At 43.4% G+C, this 16887-nt stretch overlaps 1 protein-coding gene across 5 annotated transcripts in view; it reads right to left on the bottom strand.

The window, feature by feature from the left end:
• RANBP3 (RAN binding protein 3) overlaps positions 1 to 16887 on the bottom strand; it is a 127444-nt gene that overhangs the window by 69200 nt on the left and 41357 nt on the right. For all 5 annotated transcript variants that reach the window (XM_090027098.1, XM_090027099.1, XM_090027100.1 and 2 more), the window contains 5 exons: positions 11541 to 11577; positions 11361 to 11447; positions 7905 to 7976; positions 3691 to 3756; positions 269 to 361 (listed from right to left, as the gene is read on the bottom strand). In XM_090027098.1, coding sequence (XP_089883224.1) covers positions 269 to 361; positions 3691 to 3756; positions 7905 to 7976; positions 11361 to 11447; positions 11541 to 11577 — 355 coding nt within the window. The remainder of the gene's footprint in view (positions 1 to 268; positions 362 to 3690; positions 3757 to 7904; positions 7977 to 11360; positions 11448 to 11540; positions 11578 to 16887) is intronic.

The raw sequence follows: 16887 nt of genomic DNA, 5'->3' as shown, positions 1-16887 counted from the left end.
GGCTTACGGCTGTAAGAATTCTATTCTACTATTTTGGTGCTGGAGACAATGCCTCACCATTCACCCAAGTTGCATTTACTACCTGCAGCCCATATAGGTCACTGTGTACGATCTTAGGTTTACACTTAATTTCTGGTCTCTTTCTTTGAAAGAAAGGGCAAACCTGGAAGACATCTAAAATAAAGCCTGTTGCAACTAAGTTTTCCGCAACATACCTATATTGCAGAGTAAAGGTAAAATTATAAACCAATAGAGAAATGTGATTTACCCATTTGTGAGAAAGCCTTTGGCTGCGGTGCTTGTAATACTGCAGGACGCAGTACGCTTCGTTGCTGTTCTTTCGGTTTCTGGCTTGGGAGGCCTAAAAATGGAAGCAAACTTTTCCAGGACCTTCAGATATTTAAATGTACTGAGTTGCAAAATTCAATTTCCATCTAGTTTTCCCTAAGCATCTGACAGGACAAAGTTAAAAGTAGAATTTTATTTACACTGGAAAAGGCACTTTCCCACTTATTTCTCCAAAATTATTTCAGAAGAGGGGTAAGATTACTGTTTTGTTACTAATCTTTAAACAAATCCACATGCATTTCTCATTCAGCCACCAACTTTACATTTAAATAAAAGGTACTACGAAAGGTGCGTTGGGGGGAAAGTCAGAAAGGTTCATTTAAAAAGGAACAGTTCTCAATCTTTTCAGATTCAAGGCACTTCTGAATTCATCAGCACCCCATTTAAACACTAATTTTCAATCATTTTTGACCACAGAAAATAGAGCAATTCTCCTGTTGCTAAAAACCTGAAGAAAGCCCACAACAGGTCAGAATGTATTTCACACTGGATTCCTATGTGAAGTCTCTGGGTTTATATTGCAGATCATATATAAAAATGTTTGTACACTTAACAGTGCTAACGTGGGGTGGCAGGCCATGGTGCTCCCAAGAGGATCTCATGTCACCCCAAGGTGCCACAGCACCCTAACTGAGAACCACTAATTTAAAGTAATGTGCAAAACAAATACTCCCAGCTATATTTGAGAGCAGTGCCCAGATCCATAACTTAGGTCCCTGCCAGACATGCACATAAAAGCACAATAGGATCTGATGCGTGATCCACACAATTGTATCCCCTGCCATGCCACATCTGCAAGACAGGAGGTGTGACTGTGGGAATCAAGCATCAGATGCCATCTCACCTTCTTGCCAGTACGAGAAGAGCCCGGGGTCATAATCCCTGGCTCCCTCTGCACTGACACGAAGCACGCTTCTAAGGCTAGGAGCCCCCTCAGCTGACGGGGCTCCCAGCCTTGAGGGTATACCATGTGCTCCTGCAGTGGGGAGTCCCACCAGCTGATGGGACTCACCACCACAGGGACACATCTGGCCACATGTTCAATTAATGGTGTGATAGGAACAATCCACAAAGTTATCATACATTTTTTGTGGCATAACTTCCTGGATTATCCCTTGTTTCAGGAGACCATTAATTGCTTTAATGCGTGGCCAGGTTACCATTTAAGGCATGACAACTGGTTAACCATGCCTTAAAATGTAGAAGATCTGATGCAGGGGCCTCAGATCTTCCCCACCTCTTAAATTCTCCAACTACCTCTAGGAATTAACCTGATATTTGGAAGTATACTGAATTTTCTTATAGCTTTCCATTCATATCTGGATTCAGAAGTCCAACTAACCTTAAATAGTTTGTTAGAGGGGTGGGTAAAATATAGCCCCAGATCCAGCCCACCACCTGATTATAACCAGCTCATGGCTGCCCCCACAGCACTCTACATGAGGCCACGCCCCACCCACTCCCACCCAGGGCAGCCCACACTACACCTCTCACCCACTGACAGCACTGCCCAGCCCAAGCCAGCATGCACAGCTTCCTTGCTTTTGCTTCATCCACCTGGGTACTGCTCAGCTCCTCCTCCTCCCCCCGCCCCATGCTGCTCCAAGGCAGTGGGTGGGGTCGAGGGGGAAGGGTAGGTCTAAAGCCAGGTGGCTCCCGCCCCAACACCTGGGGCTCCAGCACCCAGCCAACTCCCAGCTCTATGTGCTGGGACAGGAGCTGCCCAGCTGTAGCCAGGTATGGGGTGGATGTGGACAGGAGCTGCCCCAGGTGAGGCTCAGCCCCATGTGGAACGCCACAAGCTGAATGGTGGGGGGCGAGGGCACAACGCACCTGCACCACACTGCCCAGGCAAGCTCTGCTGCATGCACTACATAACCCACCACCCCCAGCTGGCTCCCAGGTCCTAGCACATATGTAGTCCCTCATCCCCACACTCACAATATGCAAGAGTGGCTATTCTGACTATAAGGCACTTACTTCTTTATACACTACTCAAAAAAACAAGCAAACAAGCAAACAAAAAAACAGCAAACCAGGACAAAAATATTTTTTTAAATAAAACTAAAACGTTACAGTAAGCATTTGATTTTTAGTATATAGTACAACTTATTTTTTTAATCTATAATTTGTTAAAATTATATCTTCTGAAAGATTTTATGTGCACAGCCCCCCAACAGCTCACTAAAACTCGTTAAAAGGCCCACCAGCCAAAATAATTGCCCACCCCTGGTCTATTAGGAAACCCCAACTGGATTAACTCCAGTAGACTATGCCCAATGATTTAGCATTACTCCACTGAAATAAATGAAAGACAAACCCCTAGCCTATTAAAATACCATGAAAAAATGTCACCCTTACATTAACATCTCACTTTTTAAAAACTGGTTTGCCTTTCCAAATATCTGAAGAGACAGGCCCCATCCAAGTTCGGGACAAGGAGAATGCAACCCCACCCCAAGCACATGCAAGTGTAGTACATCAGCTTTGGGCACCAGAAAAAAGCTATAATTAATTCCTGCATGTACTATGCCCAAAATAAAAACTTTCCATATTGGTTACAAATTATGAATTCCATTAAGAAGAGTTCCAATTCCATTTCACAATGATATCAATATCAAATTAAAAACCTGGATTAGTTGCACTTGGGTAGCTCATGATACACATAACGTACAGAGGGCTAACCACTAAATTTAGGACAAGTCATTCAGTTCTTTTCTATAGTTTTTAATTCAAAGGGCACCACTTCTGCCAGATGAGTGGAGTCTGGGCTCTGAGTGAGGAAGTGGCACCCTTTTCAATAAATCTACAGCAAACTGCTGGAGCATTTAAGTGGTCCTGTTTGCTGTATATCTCTGGTTACTCTAAAAGGTTGGAATCCTTACCCCTCCACAAAGATGAGGGTTTGTGAAGTATCCAGGGTTCTACTGTACAAATATAAGATGTTATGCTCTAAGTATTACATCTGCATGCTCCTGCAGTGATTCAAGTGAAGCAAAACCACTGCAGTTTAATCATTTAATTCCTTGTTGAAACTAAAGAGCTTTTGCCCTTGTTGCATCTGCATGTTCCTGTAGCAATATAGCTGCAATTTAACAGCTGATGTAGCTGAAGCAGCAGCTTTCACTGCCTTTTAAATGTAATTAAAGGTTGGGTCTGTGCGTAGTCCTATATTTATATCCAAATAAATTTCTTAACTTCAGTGTTTGTTTCAAAATTCCCTCTCACTGGAATGACAACCCTTTCAAGTTGTCAGATTAATTTGAGGAAAGTCGCAAATAAAAAGGAAATCTTCATTTAACAAGGATGCTTCTCTTTTGCCTCAGAAAAAGTTAAACCTACCTGCACTGGGTGCCTGACCATGGATAAGTGTTGGCGGTTTCAGTCGGAATCCACTGCTCTTTTCCTCTAGAAGCATAATACACAATATAAGAACACTGGTGACCTTTTCTTCAGTGTAACATTAAGTCTTAGCTTCCAATGAATGTAACAGCAAAAATTATTTGCTCTTTAGGTTTTGCAAAACATTATCTTATAGTTTGATTGTTTTAAGCAATATATGCCACTTAATGGAGCATTTGATAAGAAACCCCGAGTTCTTAAGCACAAAAGCAAAAACAAGACAAACTTAAGAAACAAAAAGATGCTTTAAGTAGGAGTTATCACCAAGCTGACGCTGAAAGCACAATAATCTAAACACAAGATACTGCATTTTCATCAGGCACAAGGAAGATCCAAGATCTCTCTCTGCAAGGGAAAGCCACCTGGAAACAGCCCAAGGTTGTGTCCCACCCCTCCCTTTCCGAGACACTGTGAAAAGCAGTTTCAAAAGATCTTTCCTTTTTTATGTAAGCAGAAATACAACAGGACAAAGAGCTCCAAAATAACCCATTCAGTATGAAAAACACAAATGATTAGCAAATGTGAGGAAATGACAGCTATTTCAAGATACCTTTAAAATCGAAGGTACTATATGTTATATTCAGATATATTGGGTTTCTAATAAGAAAAGGGTAGTGTTAAATCAAATTAGATGTTTGCAGAACAACCGTTTTTCTGGTTAGTGACTACTCATCATGTAAGTTATAAAAAAACATTAAAATAGAGTATTTCAGGGCTTCAGTTGTAGATAAGGATTCAAAAAGAGGGTAGGGGTTGCACTAGTCCTACAGCACATATTTCATAGCAATTTGCAGAATGGTTTATGGAGGCGATGGTGCTTAAAATTTTAAGTACAAGGTATTGTCTACAAGCAGAGGCTGTGAAGCACACTTGACAGATCTGATGTTTAATTTTAGCATGTAAAATTCCGTGTGCAGACAGATCTCCACTTCACTTTTTTCTCCAACTTAAAAATCCGCCTAACCACTTCATACTAGAAAGCTGGGGAACGCCAGGATTAATATTAATCCCCTATATCTTAAGTGCAAAAAAAGGAAGACAAAAGTGAAAATGATTTAGTCCCCTTCCCAACTGCAGCTTTTCATTTACCTAATATTGCAGGAAAAAGCACCATCATTTATAGCACCATCATTTATACAGAATTATAGGTTTGCATATCCCTATTCCCAGCTGAATGCTTTATCCATCATGAGCTTGGGCAGAGTGAGAACTCTAGAACTTCTCTCTCAGATTCTGTAACATTTCTAGAAGCGTCATAAGGTAACTCCAGGACAAGCAAAAAAAAAAAAAAGTCGTTTCTGGAATTTGCTTTTGAATGACTGTCTCTCTCAAAGAAGAATGGAAAAGATATACTCAACTGGACCTTCTTTATAGCATACTTCTACCACTTTAAGAGAGTAAGTGCAATGCACATATACAGATTTAACTAAACAAAAGTTTTTCTTCTTTTAAACAGAAGGAGAATTGGTAAAGGAAATTCTCTTAATTAAATTATCAAATACAACTTGTGATGGCATAAAGCAGGGAATTTACACGTACAAGAATTCTGTTCAGCTCCCAGAGCAGTGACCTCAAAACGGGAACAACTTTTCACTTTCAAGAAATCTTTCTTGAAAAGGACAATTCCATTTCATGATGGAGAAGGAAAAGGACCAAAACAAATACTGAATTAAACTGAGAAGACAAGTAAAAAAGAAATCCATTTAAAAAATGGTACAAACAAACAGTCTACCAGGAATGGAGAAAGATGCTACAAAATCAACTAAGGAGAGCATTCCAAAACTAGAAGTGCTATAAAAGCAGAGCAAGCAGCTTCTGGAGCCTGTTTGTTTTGGTCACCAAAGAGACTGAGAGCACACTAGTCCTTTTGTAACTGGATTTTATAAATGCACAAATTGAGGGGAAGATGATGGGTGGGATTAAGCAACAAACTATTAACAGATTGCCAGAATTCTATACTGCAGGACTCAAATAGCATATGAAAAAGACAGTACTCAAGTAAAGCTGGCAACACAGAAACAAGTCTAATAGGTTTGGTGTATATTGCATTGGTAAATGTTGCCTGTATTGTCACATCAAGGGTTTACAGCCTGCCTTTTATTGTCAAACAGCTACCTGTAACTCTCTAAACTTAAATTTTGTATTTGGAAAACTCTGTATTATAAAAATACAAGGTATCCTTTCCAAAACTTTATAATGATTATGTACAACATTATCTAAGAATTAAGGTAAATTGGTTGAGTCAATGTGATAAAATGGTCCCTTTTAGAAATTTGGCTCCTGTTGTCAAATTTTCTGCTCATCTTAAATAGGCTCAATAACATTACGCAAACTCCTAATGTGAGTTAAAACTGCCTCAAGTCTTGTTATTAGGTTAAAAATTTAATAATGCTCTATAAAGCCACTATTAAGCTTTGTATAAAGGGGGGGGGGGAAAAGTCAATTGCTATATCAGTTTAAAACTTGGAACAAAGACATTACCATATGTTTATAGTAGTATGGTTGATACAAGAATGTCACTACAGGACAAGGCTAAATCTTGTAAATTCTTGTAAAGTTTACTGTTAAAATTTGGAATATCGCAGGCTTGAGACATCATTTAGCAGTAATACAGCATTTACATAAAGTTACTGATCTGTACTCTGAACTTTCTATATAAATATGGATCTCTCCCCAAATCATCTGTGGAACCAAATTCTAGTTGTCATAACTCAGCCACTTTGTGCCCAGTTCCACTTATTTGAGCACATTCTTTGGAGGAGCATGAGAAAAACAATACTAAGTTGGGTGCAAAGTTGAAAGAATCAAGGTTTTTCATTATTCCATTCTAAAAATATAATTTTGCAATTCTCATGTCCAGCAACAGGTTGAGAGAGGGTCACACTGATGCCCCTGAAGCTCTGACACACACAAGCCTAGCTATTCTTTCAAGTTCAGGATAAGAAAACAGATTCCAACACACATTCATTTCCTTGCTGTGGCTAGGCAACTGCTATGGACAAGAAGGCCCTTTGATGTAAAAGGAGCGAGGTGAAGCTCCCCGTTCCAAAGGGATGAAAGAGTGGCAGAAGTCAGATAGCCCAAAATTACAAGTCAAAATCCTATCTTCTAGGCCCCCTTTACATATTATAGGTATTGCACAACTAACCAGTTAACTGTGCAATTACTATAATACTAACTACAAGCACAAAGTACTTATCGTACAATAAAAAGCTCCAACCAGCTACCAAGTAAGGACACAGTTTAGAGATCTAACTTTAGACCTGGTTGCTACCGAGCTTTAAAGTTTGCATGTGTAGCAGGGTCTCCCCAGTGGCTGAGAGTCCCATCAGTGGACAGGGCTCCCAGCCACAGAAGTGCACCATGCCCTACATGAAACCCCCGGGCCATGGGGATCACAGCTGCCGTGATCCCCAGGGCCTGAAGGTTCCACACCCCCACAAGTCACACAAGATTGCAGCTGCCGTGATCCCCCAACTTCAGGCATGCACGGGTGCCTCTGCAGCTGGCAGTCCCTCAAGTGAAGGAGCTCACAACTGCAGGAGTAGCCCAGTACCGAGCTCCCTCTGTACCAGCAATAAGGCACAATGTGATCCAATGTGCGATCCCAAAACTGCACCTCCTGCCATGCAAGCGTGGCAGGGCAGGAGGCATGATTGTGTGGATTGTGCGTAGATTCCATTGTGCTTTTACCCGCACATGTAGTGGGGGCCCTAGATAGAGTAAAACCATCGCACAATTAGTGTTTAAATCTTTTTCAGGAATTAAACAGTCTTGTAATGTATGGGTTCTGTTATTTCTGTAACAGCATTCAGCTTGCATGGAAAAAGACAATTACATTTGCAGGATAAGAGTTATGAACCCTGAAACCATCTTTGAGAACAATGACACAAACAGATACACTACTCTCAATTCACCTGAAGTTCAGCTATTGCAAAGTGAGAAGTACAATTAAGAAGCCCAAAAGGCACAAAAGCCAAAAAACAATCCATTTAAAACGAATGTCAGGAAAACGTGGTTATGAATGGAAACAAACAGCAGCAACTAATCTGCTTTCTTCCAGCAAATTTCTTACTCGAAGTGCTAAACAGACAGTTCTTGATCCCAACATAATCCACAACTTTTTGGTGAGAAAGAAAGTTTAGGAAGCTGACCTGGTTCTGAGTCAGAATTTCCTGTAGAAGGTTCACAGAAGCTTGATGGCATAAAGACATTGTTCTTTGTTACTATAGTAAAAGAAAGAAAAAAAAAAAAAAGGCAGCACAGCATTAATTGCTCTCATTGTAACATTCAATATATCAAATTTAAAGCACAATCTGAAAAAGATATTGCATTACCAACAACAATAGGAAAAAAAGCGTTGAGACTGCAAAGTCAAACACTTAAACGTTAAAACATGTGCCCATTCAACAGAGTGTAACTTCCACTTCTACAGAGCTAGTATACATATAGAACTTCTACTTTGGATCCTTCATAAAATATATTTAAAACATTTTACCTTAATACAATAAAACACTACAAAAAGTCTAGTCTAGATAAGGTAGTTAATATTGAACTATAAATACAGACATAGCTATGCAATATAAAGAAAACTGGCTGTACTGGATATCTGCCCGATAGGGCCAATAATTTGGCCGATAAATGCCTGTGCTGCATGTAGCAGTAGGGGAATGAGGAGCACAGCTGGCAGTGTGGATAGCTGCCTCCAGCCAGTAAGTCCAATGTGGTGGAAGGGGAGGGATGGGGGGCAGATCAATGCCCCCCCTCCCCAAAGGTGAGGGAGGGCTGAAGCCAGCTTGAGGCAGCTCCCACCACTATTTGCACATCGGGAGGGCATGGGGGAGGAAGGGGGGTGTGCTCTCGGATCTGTGTGGGGTGGGGCAGGCTGCAGCCGAGGCTCCACGGGGCTGTTCTCGGTGGGTGCTGGTAACACTGGGAGGATGCTGCATCCACCCCAGTTTCACCACTGCCCACTCCCAGCTGCCCGGTGCAGCCCTGGCTTTTCCCGGCATGTGGGTGGAGGTGGGACATTGAGCCAGGGCTGCACTGGGTGGTTGGTGGTGGCAGCAGCATTGGGAGTGGAGTGGCAGTGAAATCTGGGGTGGATGCAGCATTCTCCCAGTGCCACCAGTGCCCACTCTGGGCCCAGCCCCCAGTGAGAAGAGCCCCGCACAGCCCCAGATGCAGCTTGCACCATGCAGACACAAGGGGCACATCCCCCTGCCCCCCTTGCCCTCCTGGGGTACTAGCAACTGTGGGAACAGTCTCCCCTCCCATGAGCTGCGACTGCCCCCCCCACCCTGCTTGGGCAGCGCCTGCCCCTCCCCTTCTGAAGGGGGCATTGAGCTGCACCACCCCACCTGACTTGCCAGCTGGAGGCAGCTGCATCAGAAATCGGATTGGTATAAGCTGATATGCCTCCTTAAGTATCAGCTATCGGTATCAGCCCCCAAAATCTCTATTAGTGCACCCCTACAAATTAATTTTCCCAGCATAAATAAGGCATAAGAAACCATGATAACCAAAGTATATAGTACTAACAGATCCATTTATAAAAGAGCCAAAGCTTGCATTTCAAAGTGTGATATCAATACCCTCCCAGGAAAGTAAGTGACTACGTAAACAACACTTAACACAAACCAAGGCTCAAATAAGTAAGTATTTAGAGAATATTTTTACAGTCAACTAAGCTGTCCCTACTTTTACCACACAAGGTCTGAGAGTATTTTAAAGTTTGGGAACCTGTAAATCAGGAATATATACAAGTACTCCTTCTCTAGGGCTAGAGAAGCCAGCTCTATCACAGTTCTTCCCTGCATGTTAGCAATGGTGACCTGCCCGTCCTAGCTTCATGTGGTAGCCAGCAAAACCCAGAAGTGTGGGAAAAATCAAACACTGTCCACTTGTGTTTGCAGTCCCCTACTGCAGTGTAGACTCCATGCATTAAAAGTCCTGTATAGAAAGCCAAAAATCCTACTTTCTATAATTCCTATCTCCTTAAACTTGTCCCTACTCTTTAATTTTGTTTCATAATTATGCCACTTGTGGAGCTCTACTTAATCCTCATACTGTTGAGCATGGTCCCTATTTCCATCTGTCCTGGACTGCAGAGCTTTCCTAATGATCTTCAAGCTGAGGGGAGGGGGATGTGGACAGGGAGAGACAGGAACTTGTGAGCTTTCAGCTGCTGCTCTTCATAACCCACTCCTTACAACCCTCTCCAGGCAATGCTACTCTATAATCATCCCTGACCAATGCTTATCCATGCTCTTAACTCAGTCTACCTAGTAATAGCTTTGGTTAAGAAAAGGTACAGCATTCTATTTTTGGTCTCCAGGTTGCAGTGCAGAGTGGAGGATGCTTGGTTATGCCATGCTTCTGAGCTTTGCTGGTTGCCATATTAGGTCAGGGAATGTGGTCATCCCCTGCACCCCACTCCCCCACCCTTCCTCAGAAAGTCACATCAGAGCTGTGGATTTTGACTGGAGTAAGCCAGTGCTCCTGTGGAAATCCAAAGATCCCTGGCTAGAGGGTCTTGGTCACCTACTCAGGGTCAGACTGAATACCACATTTGGGATCAGGTTGGAATTTTATTCATGGTCAAGCTGCAGGGGTGCACTGATAAAGATTTTTTTTGGCCAATATGGATTGCCAGTTATTCAGCTAGCCATGCTAGCCAATACAGATCCAAGCTGATATACAGTCCTACAGCTTGGAGACCAATGTCCTGTCAATAAGTCTTGGGGGAGGGAGGGGGAAGGGGCATGTGGGGTTGCAGATTGAGGCCCCCCCACAGAGTGGCGCAGAACCACGGGTGGCTTGTCCAGAGGATGCAGGGGGCAGGGAGATGGGGGGGGGGGGGGGCAGCTGAAATTATGCCAATTAACGCTTCTTGATGGCTCCTGTAGGAAAGAAGTTTCTTCAATAGAATATGATCAGAAAGGAAGTAGATGGAGTATTCTGAAGATAATACAAACAGCACTCTCGCTCCAGCCAAGAGATGTGGCAAAGAACATTAAAAAAAATCTAACAGAGACGCTATGCTACAAGAATGAAACTAAGTGAGAATGCTGCACATAAAGTATCTCTAAAGGAGTGAAGTTTCCAAATCAAACTGTTGTCACATTTTCGTGCAACTTAAAAACATGGCAAGATAAAAATCAAGTTGTAAGTACTTTTCAATTACAACTTCTGAACCTGCTTGCATGTTAAAGCAAGGCGGTTCTACTTCATTCTGACCAGATGCCACAAACCACATTGGCCATACACTGTGTGGGCAGCTCCCCCCACCCTCTGCCATGTGGGCTACACAGACAGCTCCATCGTGCCATGAGCAGTACACATTCCCCTGCTCCTCACCACATGGCAGTAAGAGGCAGCTGCAGGGGCCCAAGAAACACAGTGCCCTCTTAAGGGCCACCAGCAGCTAGAGCCCCGTGCTAAAGAACGTTGCATCACTGTACCTACTCTACAATTTCTTCAGCCTCTTCACTGCTGAGATACTAGGAATGAAAGGCAAAATAAGTCCCAGTCCTGCGCAAGTGAGTAGATCATCCCAGGTGAGAACAATCAAATACGTATAACATGTTAAGTATAAAGAAGTGGTTTACCTGACTGTGAAGGAGGAAACTGTGTTAAAGATGAAGTTCTTTCCCGCTTTACTGGAGGACAGTAACTTCCATCCTCAGGATCTGAATCTGGAGGAGCGGCACAGAAAGGACAATTCAGAGCTAGAGAACAACTTTCACTAAGCAATAGCTAGCCATTTTCAAACAAAGGTACTCCCTTACCTTCTCCATCTTCTGGACTTGACCCATCTGCTGACCTCTGAAATCACAAGAGAAAAACGTTAATAAAATAATTGTTTGCATTACAGACTAAAGTAGTCCACTCTTCAGATCAAACCAACAGCTAAAACATATGGGATTAAGATGTGTTGCGTCAAAGGCTGATATTCAAACCCCTAAGCACTACGATAAATTATATTCAACCATACCAAACATCAGTCACAGAATTTCACTGAACGGGATAAATAAATAAATAATAATAATAATAAATATAAATTGACATATCGCCAATTACTGTTTGGTTATCTTTTGTGTCTTAAAACATGCACCCAAATATTGTAATACCCAGTATAAATGAATTTACAAATTTACCTCAAGTAAATTTAGGAAATTATTTTCCTATATTCTGAAAGCCTGCAAATGAATATATTTGTAAGTCTGATCATTAACAATAACAAACAGAAAATCAACAGAAGTTCCGGCTTCCATATAAGTGTATAAATATCTCGCAAATTAAGTCCAAATCACTTATACACAGATAGCTCCAAAATTTAACTGACAATAGGTGACCTAACAGAAAACAGTGATAATATTTTTTAAAATTAAAAGGCAGTACTAAGTGCTGTCACCACTGGAACCAATGAAAGAACACAGGATTATTTCCCAAGGTACACACTATTTACATTTAATAAAAAGAAACACTTTAAAACCATCATCACTGACTACAGTTTTGCATGACTCATTCATAGGCACGCTTGTCAGTATTAGAAAGGAAGTGACTGCACTACAAAAAAAGTCATATATTTAGATTCAGGGAAAATAATACTACTAACACTAACAATAGGCTTATTCTCTGTCCAGAGCACAGACTGGTTGCCTCAGCAGCCAATCACAGCGCTTACTGGAACAACCAGAGTGTTCCAGACAGATAGAATGAGCATTTCGAACAGATATGCAGACAAGTCAGAGCTATAGTGAAGCACCAGGGCCCCTGCCATGGACCGAGAAGGCTCTGCTGAAGAGGGAGGTGTGGAAAAAGCAGGGATGGGCCCAATCCTTTTTTTCCCACCCCCCTGGAGCCTGCCCACCTCTCCCACGTTGGGGGAGGGGGTGAGCTGCCGGTGGGTCCTGAGCTGCGGGGGCCCTAGTGCTTCCCTCTGCAGCAGCAGCAGCACCCCCCAGGCAGGGTATCAGGGGGTGGGTATTGCCCAGAGGCCACCACCACCACAGAAGGAAATATTGGGGTCCCCCACAGCTCATCGGCTGTGCAACCCTCCAGTAGCTTACACTCTGGCCACAGGAGACAGGCAGGCTTCAAGAGAAAAATAAGAAAAAAAGACCGGGCCCTTTGCTGCTTCCCCCCTTCCTCCCCACCCCCTGGCAGAGCCTGCCCACATGACCTGCCCCAGGGCCACGCAGCCCCTGGACTGCAGGGGGGAAGGGAAGGGAAGGGGCGCTTCCCTCCACAGCGGCAGCATCCCCCCCAGGGCTGCCCAGGCAAGGTGCTAGCTGTGTGGGTGCAGCCCCAGCTAAGAGGCAGTACCCATCAGATCCAACAGTGGACAGGGCGCAGGAAGCCTGGGCGTGCTCAGGGAAGCTTGGGCTTGGCAGGCTTCCAGCACCCCATGGACCATCCTCGCCACATTCTCACCCAGAAACGGGTTGGCTGCCACGGGAAGGTGGCAGGAAGGCAGCTGGATGACAGCAGGGAAAGTACATGGAGCACTGTAAGCCTGCCAAGCCTGAGCTTTCCTAAGCACACCCGGGCTTCCAGCACCCCGTGCACCATCCCCATCTTCAGATACAGCCCTTGTACACATGAGGAATAGCACTGTAATTTGTTATGTAACAAACTAAAATACGTGGGATGTGCTTGAATTTCAACATAAAAGTAATTTAAATCAAAATACGCTGCCAAACACATATACTGTTACAAAATTTAAATCATAACATGCTGCCGAACATGTACACTTATGCAATTACATTGTTAAAAAGGGAATTAAACCACTAAAAGGGGCAACTTCCTCATATGTACAAGGGCCCTCATATTCTATGACTATACACAAGTCATAAGGTCAGACTTTTGATAAAATATGTATCCAGAGGACCTGTGTTTACACATGGACATCGTTACGTACCCTTTTGGAGGGTGGGAAGTTTTGGTACGTTAAAGTATTCCATCAAAGGATACCTAAAAATCCCGTATTCAAGGAAATACTTTCGCAATGAAAACGTAAATCATAAATGTTTTGTGGGTTTCAGCTAGTATCCATTATTTCTGAATAAGCGCAAATTGGTATCATCCATCTTAGAGCAACACTGAGTTTAAAGAATGAAGAAGTCACAAATTAAATGAACCAAAGAAACAGACACAGTAACGCACATTGACATTATAAAATGTTGGGTGTGCTCAGGAGAGCTCAGGCAGGCCAAAAATGCATACTAGTTGTCTCACAGAAATATTAATAGGAGTGAAAGACAAGTATGACATTTTGGCCTAGCACAGAATAAATGACATCCAGGTCTACACAAACTAGCATAGCATGTGAACATTAAAACTGATTTGGAGTGTGTACACGTTACATGTATTATGCAATAACAGGTTTAAAATAATAAAATAAAGCAAGCAGACATACAATGCAGAGGTATTCAGGCACAACTTAACCCCTCCTTAAACTGAAAGAAAAAAAAATTAAAAACCTGGATGATTTAGAAATGCCTGATATGGAAGTGAACTTCATTCAGGTTACACCTGTCCACTTCAACAATTTTTATTAGGGAACTAGGCAGCCCAGCATCTCACAACACTAAGATCTCCCCTCTCCGCCCCACCTAGACAGCAACTCCACATTTGCCTCCCAACTCTATTGCTATGGAGTTATAGGTACAGTGTATGACCAGGTCTTTGGGTGTCCTCTCCACGTGTGGGTTGGACAGCATTTGGCAGATCTTGTGTTGCAGCCACCAAAACCAAGCTGTCCTCAAAAATGGCTGCATGAAGTCCTAATTGTGAATGAAATCAGTCATACGCAAAGGAAACAGCTGCACACCTTCACGTCAAACAAGCACCCCAAACGCAGACCAGTAAGACTAAGCACAGGATTTACAAGGAACCAAAATTCGGACTGAACAGAAGGAAGATGGACTATATTTCTGTTTTCAAAGAATTCAGAACTAAAGCGAAAGAACAAAGAGGGAAGAAATAAAGCTAAAGCTGAAGATAGGGTAGAAATCTAAGAATAAAAATACTTTGCCTCACTCTTCAGTATGAAGCTGCAATTGAGTGGAGTAGCACAGTACAATGAGAACCACTTGATATTACAAAAATAGAGTGGCCCAAATGATCTCCATCCCAAAACACTGAAGGATGTGGCAAACAGAACAGGAATTCCTCTAGCATGGAACTGGAAGGATGGTAGCCCTACATTCTTGTGAAATTGAAAAAAAAAAAGTGCTACATTTTGCTAAGAAAAAATAATGACAGAGGCAGTTACAGAGCTGTTAACTTGTGTCTAGCTGTGGATAAGATCTTAGAACAGATACCAAAAGGAATAAATAATTCAAGATGTGGACAAACATGGGAACAGAATAGCATGTTCCTTGGAGGATGACTGCAAACTAATATAATATTATTCTATGAGAAGATCCATCAATTTCTTAAACAAGAGCAATACAGTGGACTTAGCAAAAGTGTTGATACTATGCCTTAGAGAAAATTACTGGCCAAATCAGAGGGGCCAAGATGAGATAAAGGAAGTGTTAAACCAACTGTGAGCGCCGAGCCAGATCCAGACCACGGGGTCATCTCATGGGTAGGAACCTACTGAAATCAAGGAGGCAGGTGGCTGATCACAGGGCCAGCTGCCATTTTCACAGGCTTATCACAGCGCCCTCCCTCCCATACCTCTGACTTACTGAGAGGGCTGTCCTATCATGTGCCCCTGCTCCTTGCCACCTACTGGCAAAGAGGGGTAGCAGCTGCCATCTTGGCTACTCCCCTCTGTGCTGATGGCTTCCCATCCCTCTCCCCCTCCCTGCCAGTGGGCTTCCAGGCCAAACTGGCCATGAAAACCACTGGCTCCCACTGGGGACCCAACATTTTATTTTTTTCCTTCTTTCTATTTTGCAGATTTCACAGACCTTGCCCGAATTTGCAGTTTCTATGAAATCCACAAAAAAAACCCCCACGAATTGAGTAGGTCTCTAGATTAATGGGGCAGAACCACAGGGCCAGTGGCAGCTGCGGCAGGCGCAGATCAGCATTCAGGCAGCAGCGTGAGCAAGGGCTGCATCTGCACAGCTCTCACTCACCCCTGCCACCCACAGCTATATCCGTCAGGACCCAGGGAACCCAAAAAAAAAAAAATCAGCCAGTTAAGGGGGCACTCACCATGCTTGAAGTCATGAACACAACTAGTACTGATCTTGCAGGAATTAAGCACTGTTGTTGACAAAGCAGAAGGCATCCATTTACAGCACACAGAGTAAAATGGTCATTGTCATGGAATGGTTATAGTCAGTCTTCCTCATGTGCCTGCAATCACTGAAAGTACAGGCCAGAAAGTTCTAGAGAGTCTTCTGGAGACAGCTTCCCATAAAGCTTTCTGGATTCTATCCCAGGAAATTCTTGGGGAAAAAAAAAAAATCAGGACCAAAAGGGGATGTTGGGATCCCCGCTTCCCTATCATCCAGCAGTAAAGCAAATGTATAACCTCAACCTTTAGTAACAAATGTAGTTTCACTGGCAGGTGCCCATACATCTACCTGCTAACAGGCCAAGTTTAAAATAGGGTTACCATACATCTAGGTTTTCCCAGACATGCCCTCTTTTTTGGACCCCTGTGCTCCATCCAGGTGGATTTTTTTAAGGAGAGCAAATGTCCAGGTTTTCTGCTGTCTCAGACTGGCTGCTTCTAGATGGGAGCAGCAGGCAAGGTGATTGGTTGTCAGCAGTCACATGATCCCCCGTGGGGAACAGACACACAGGTCAGGAATGAGGCACTGGCAGGTAGGCAGGGGCTGTGGATCAAGGGTGAGGGGCATGGGGAACAGGAGGGGCAACCGTGCTTTGTGTGTGCAGGGCACTGGCAGCATCAGGAAGCTGTGGGTCAGGAGTAAAGGGCACCAGCAACGTGTGGAGGGCAGGGTACTGCTGTTTGGGAGTGAGGGGCAGTAGCAGGTCTGGAGGGTGGGGAGGGGGGCATGTGGCTTGTCAGTGAGGGGAAACAGAATAGGCAGGGGCAGGGCACTGCTGACCCCCCCACCCCATCATATTCCCCCGCCTCTCCCCCACCCCCCATGACAGGTGTTCTTTTTTGGACCCGGAAATAAGGTAACCCTATTTAAAATT

The sequence above is a fragment of the Crocodylus siamensis genome, chromosome 14, assembly GCF_052110815.1.
Source record: "Crocodylus siamensis isolate JL-2025a chromosome 14, ASM5211081v1, whole genome shotgun sequence".
Classification (NCBI taxonomy): Eukaryota; Metazoa; Chordata; order Crocodylia; family Crocodylidae; genus Crocodylus; species Crocodylus siamensis.
Note: the sequence above shows the minus strand (reverse complement) of the source record. Positions and strands in the feature narration are given on the sequence as shown.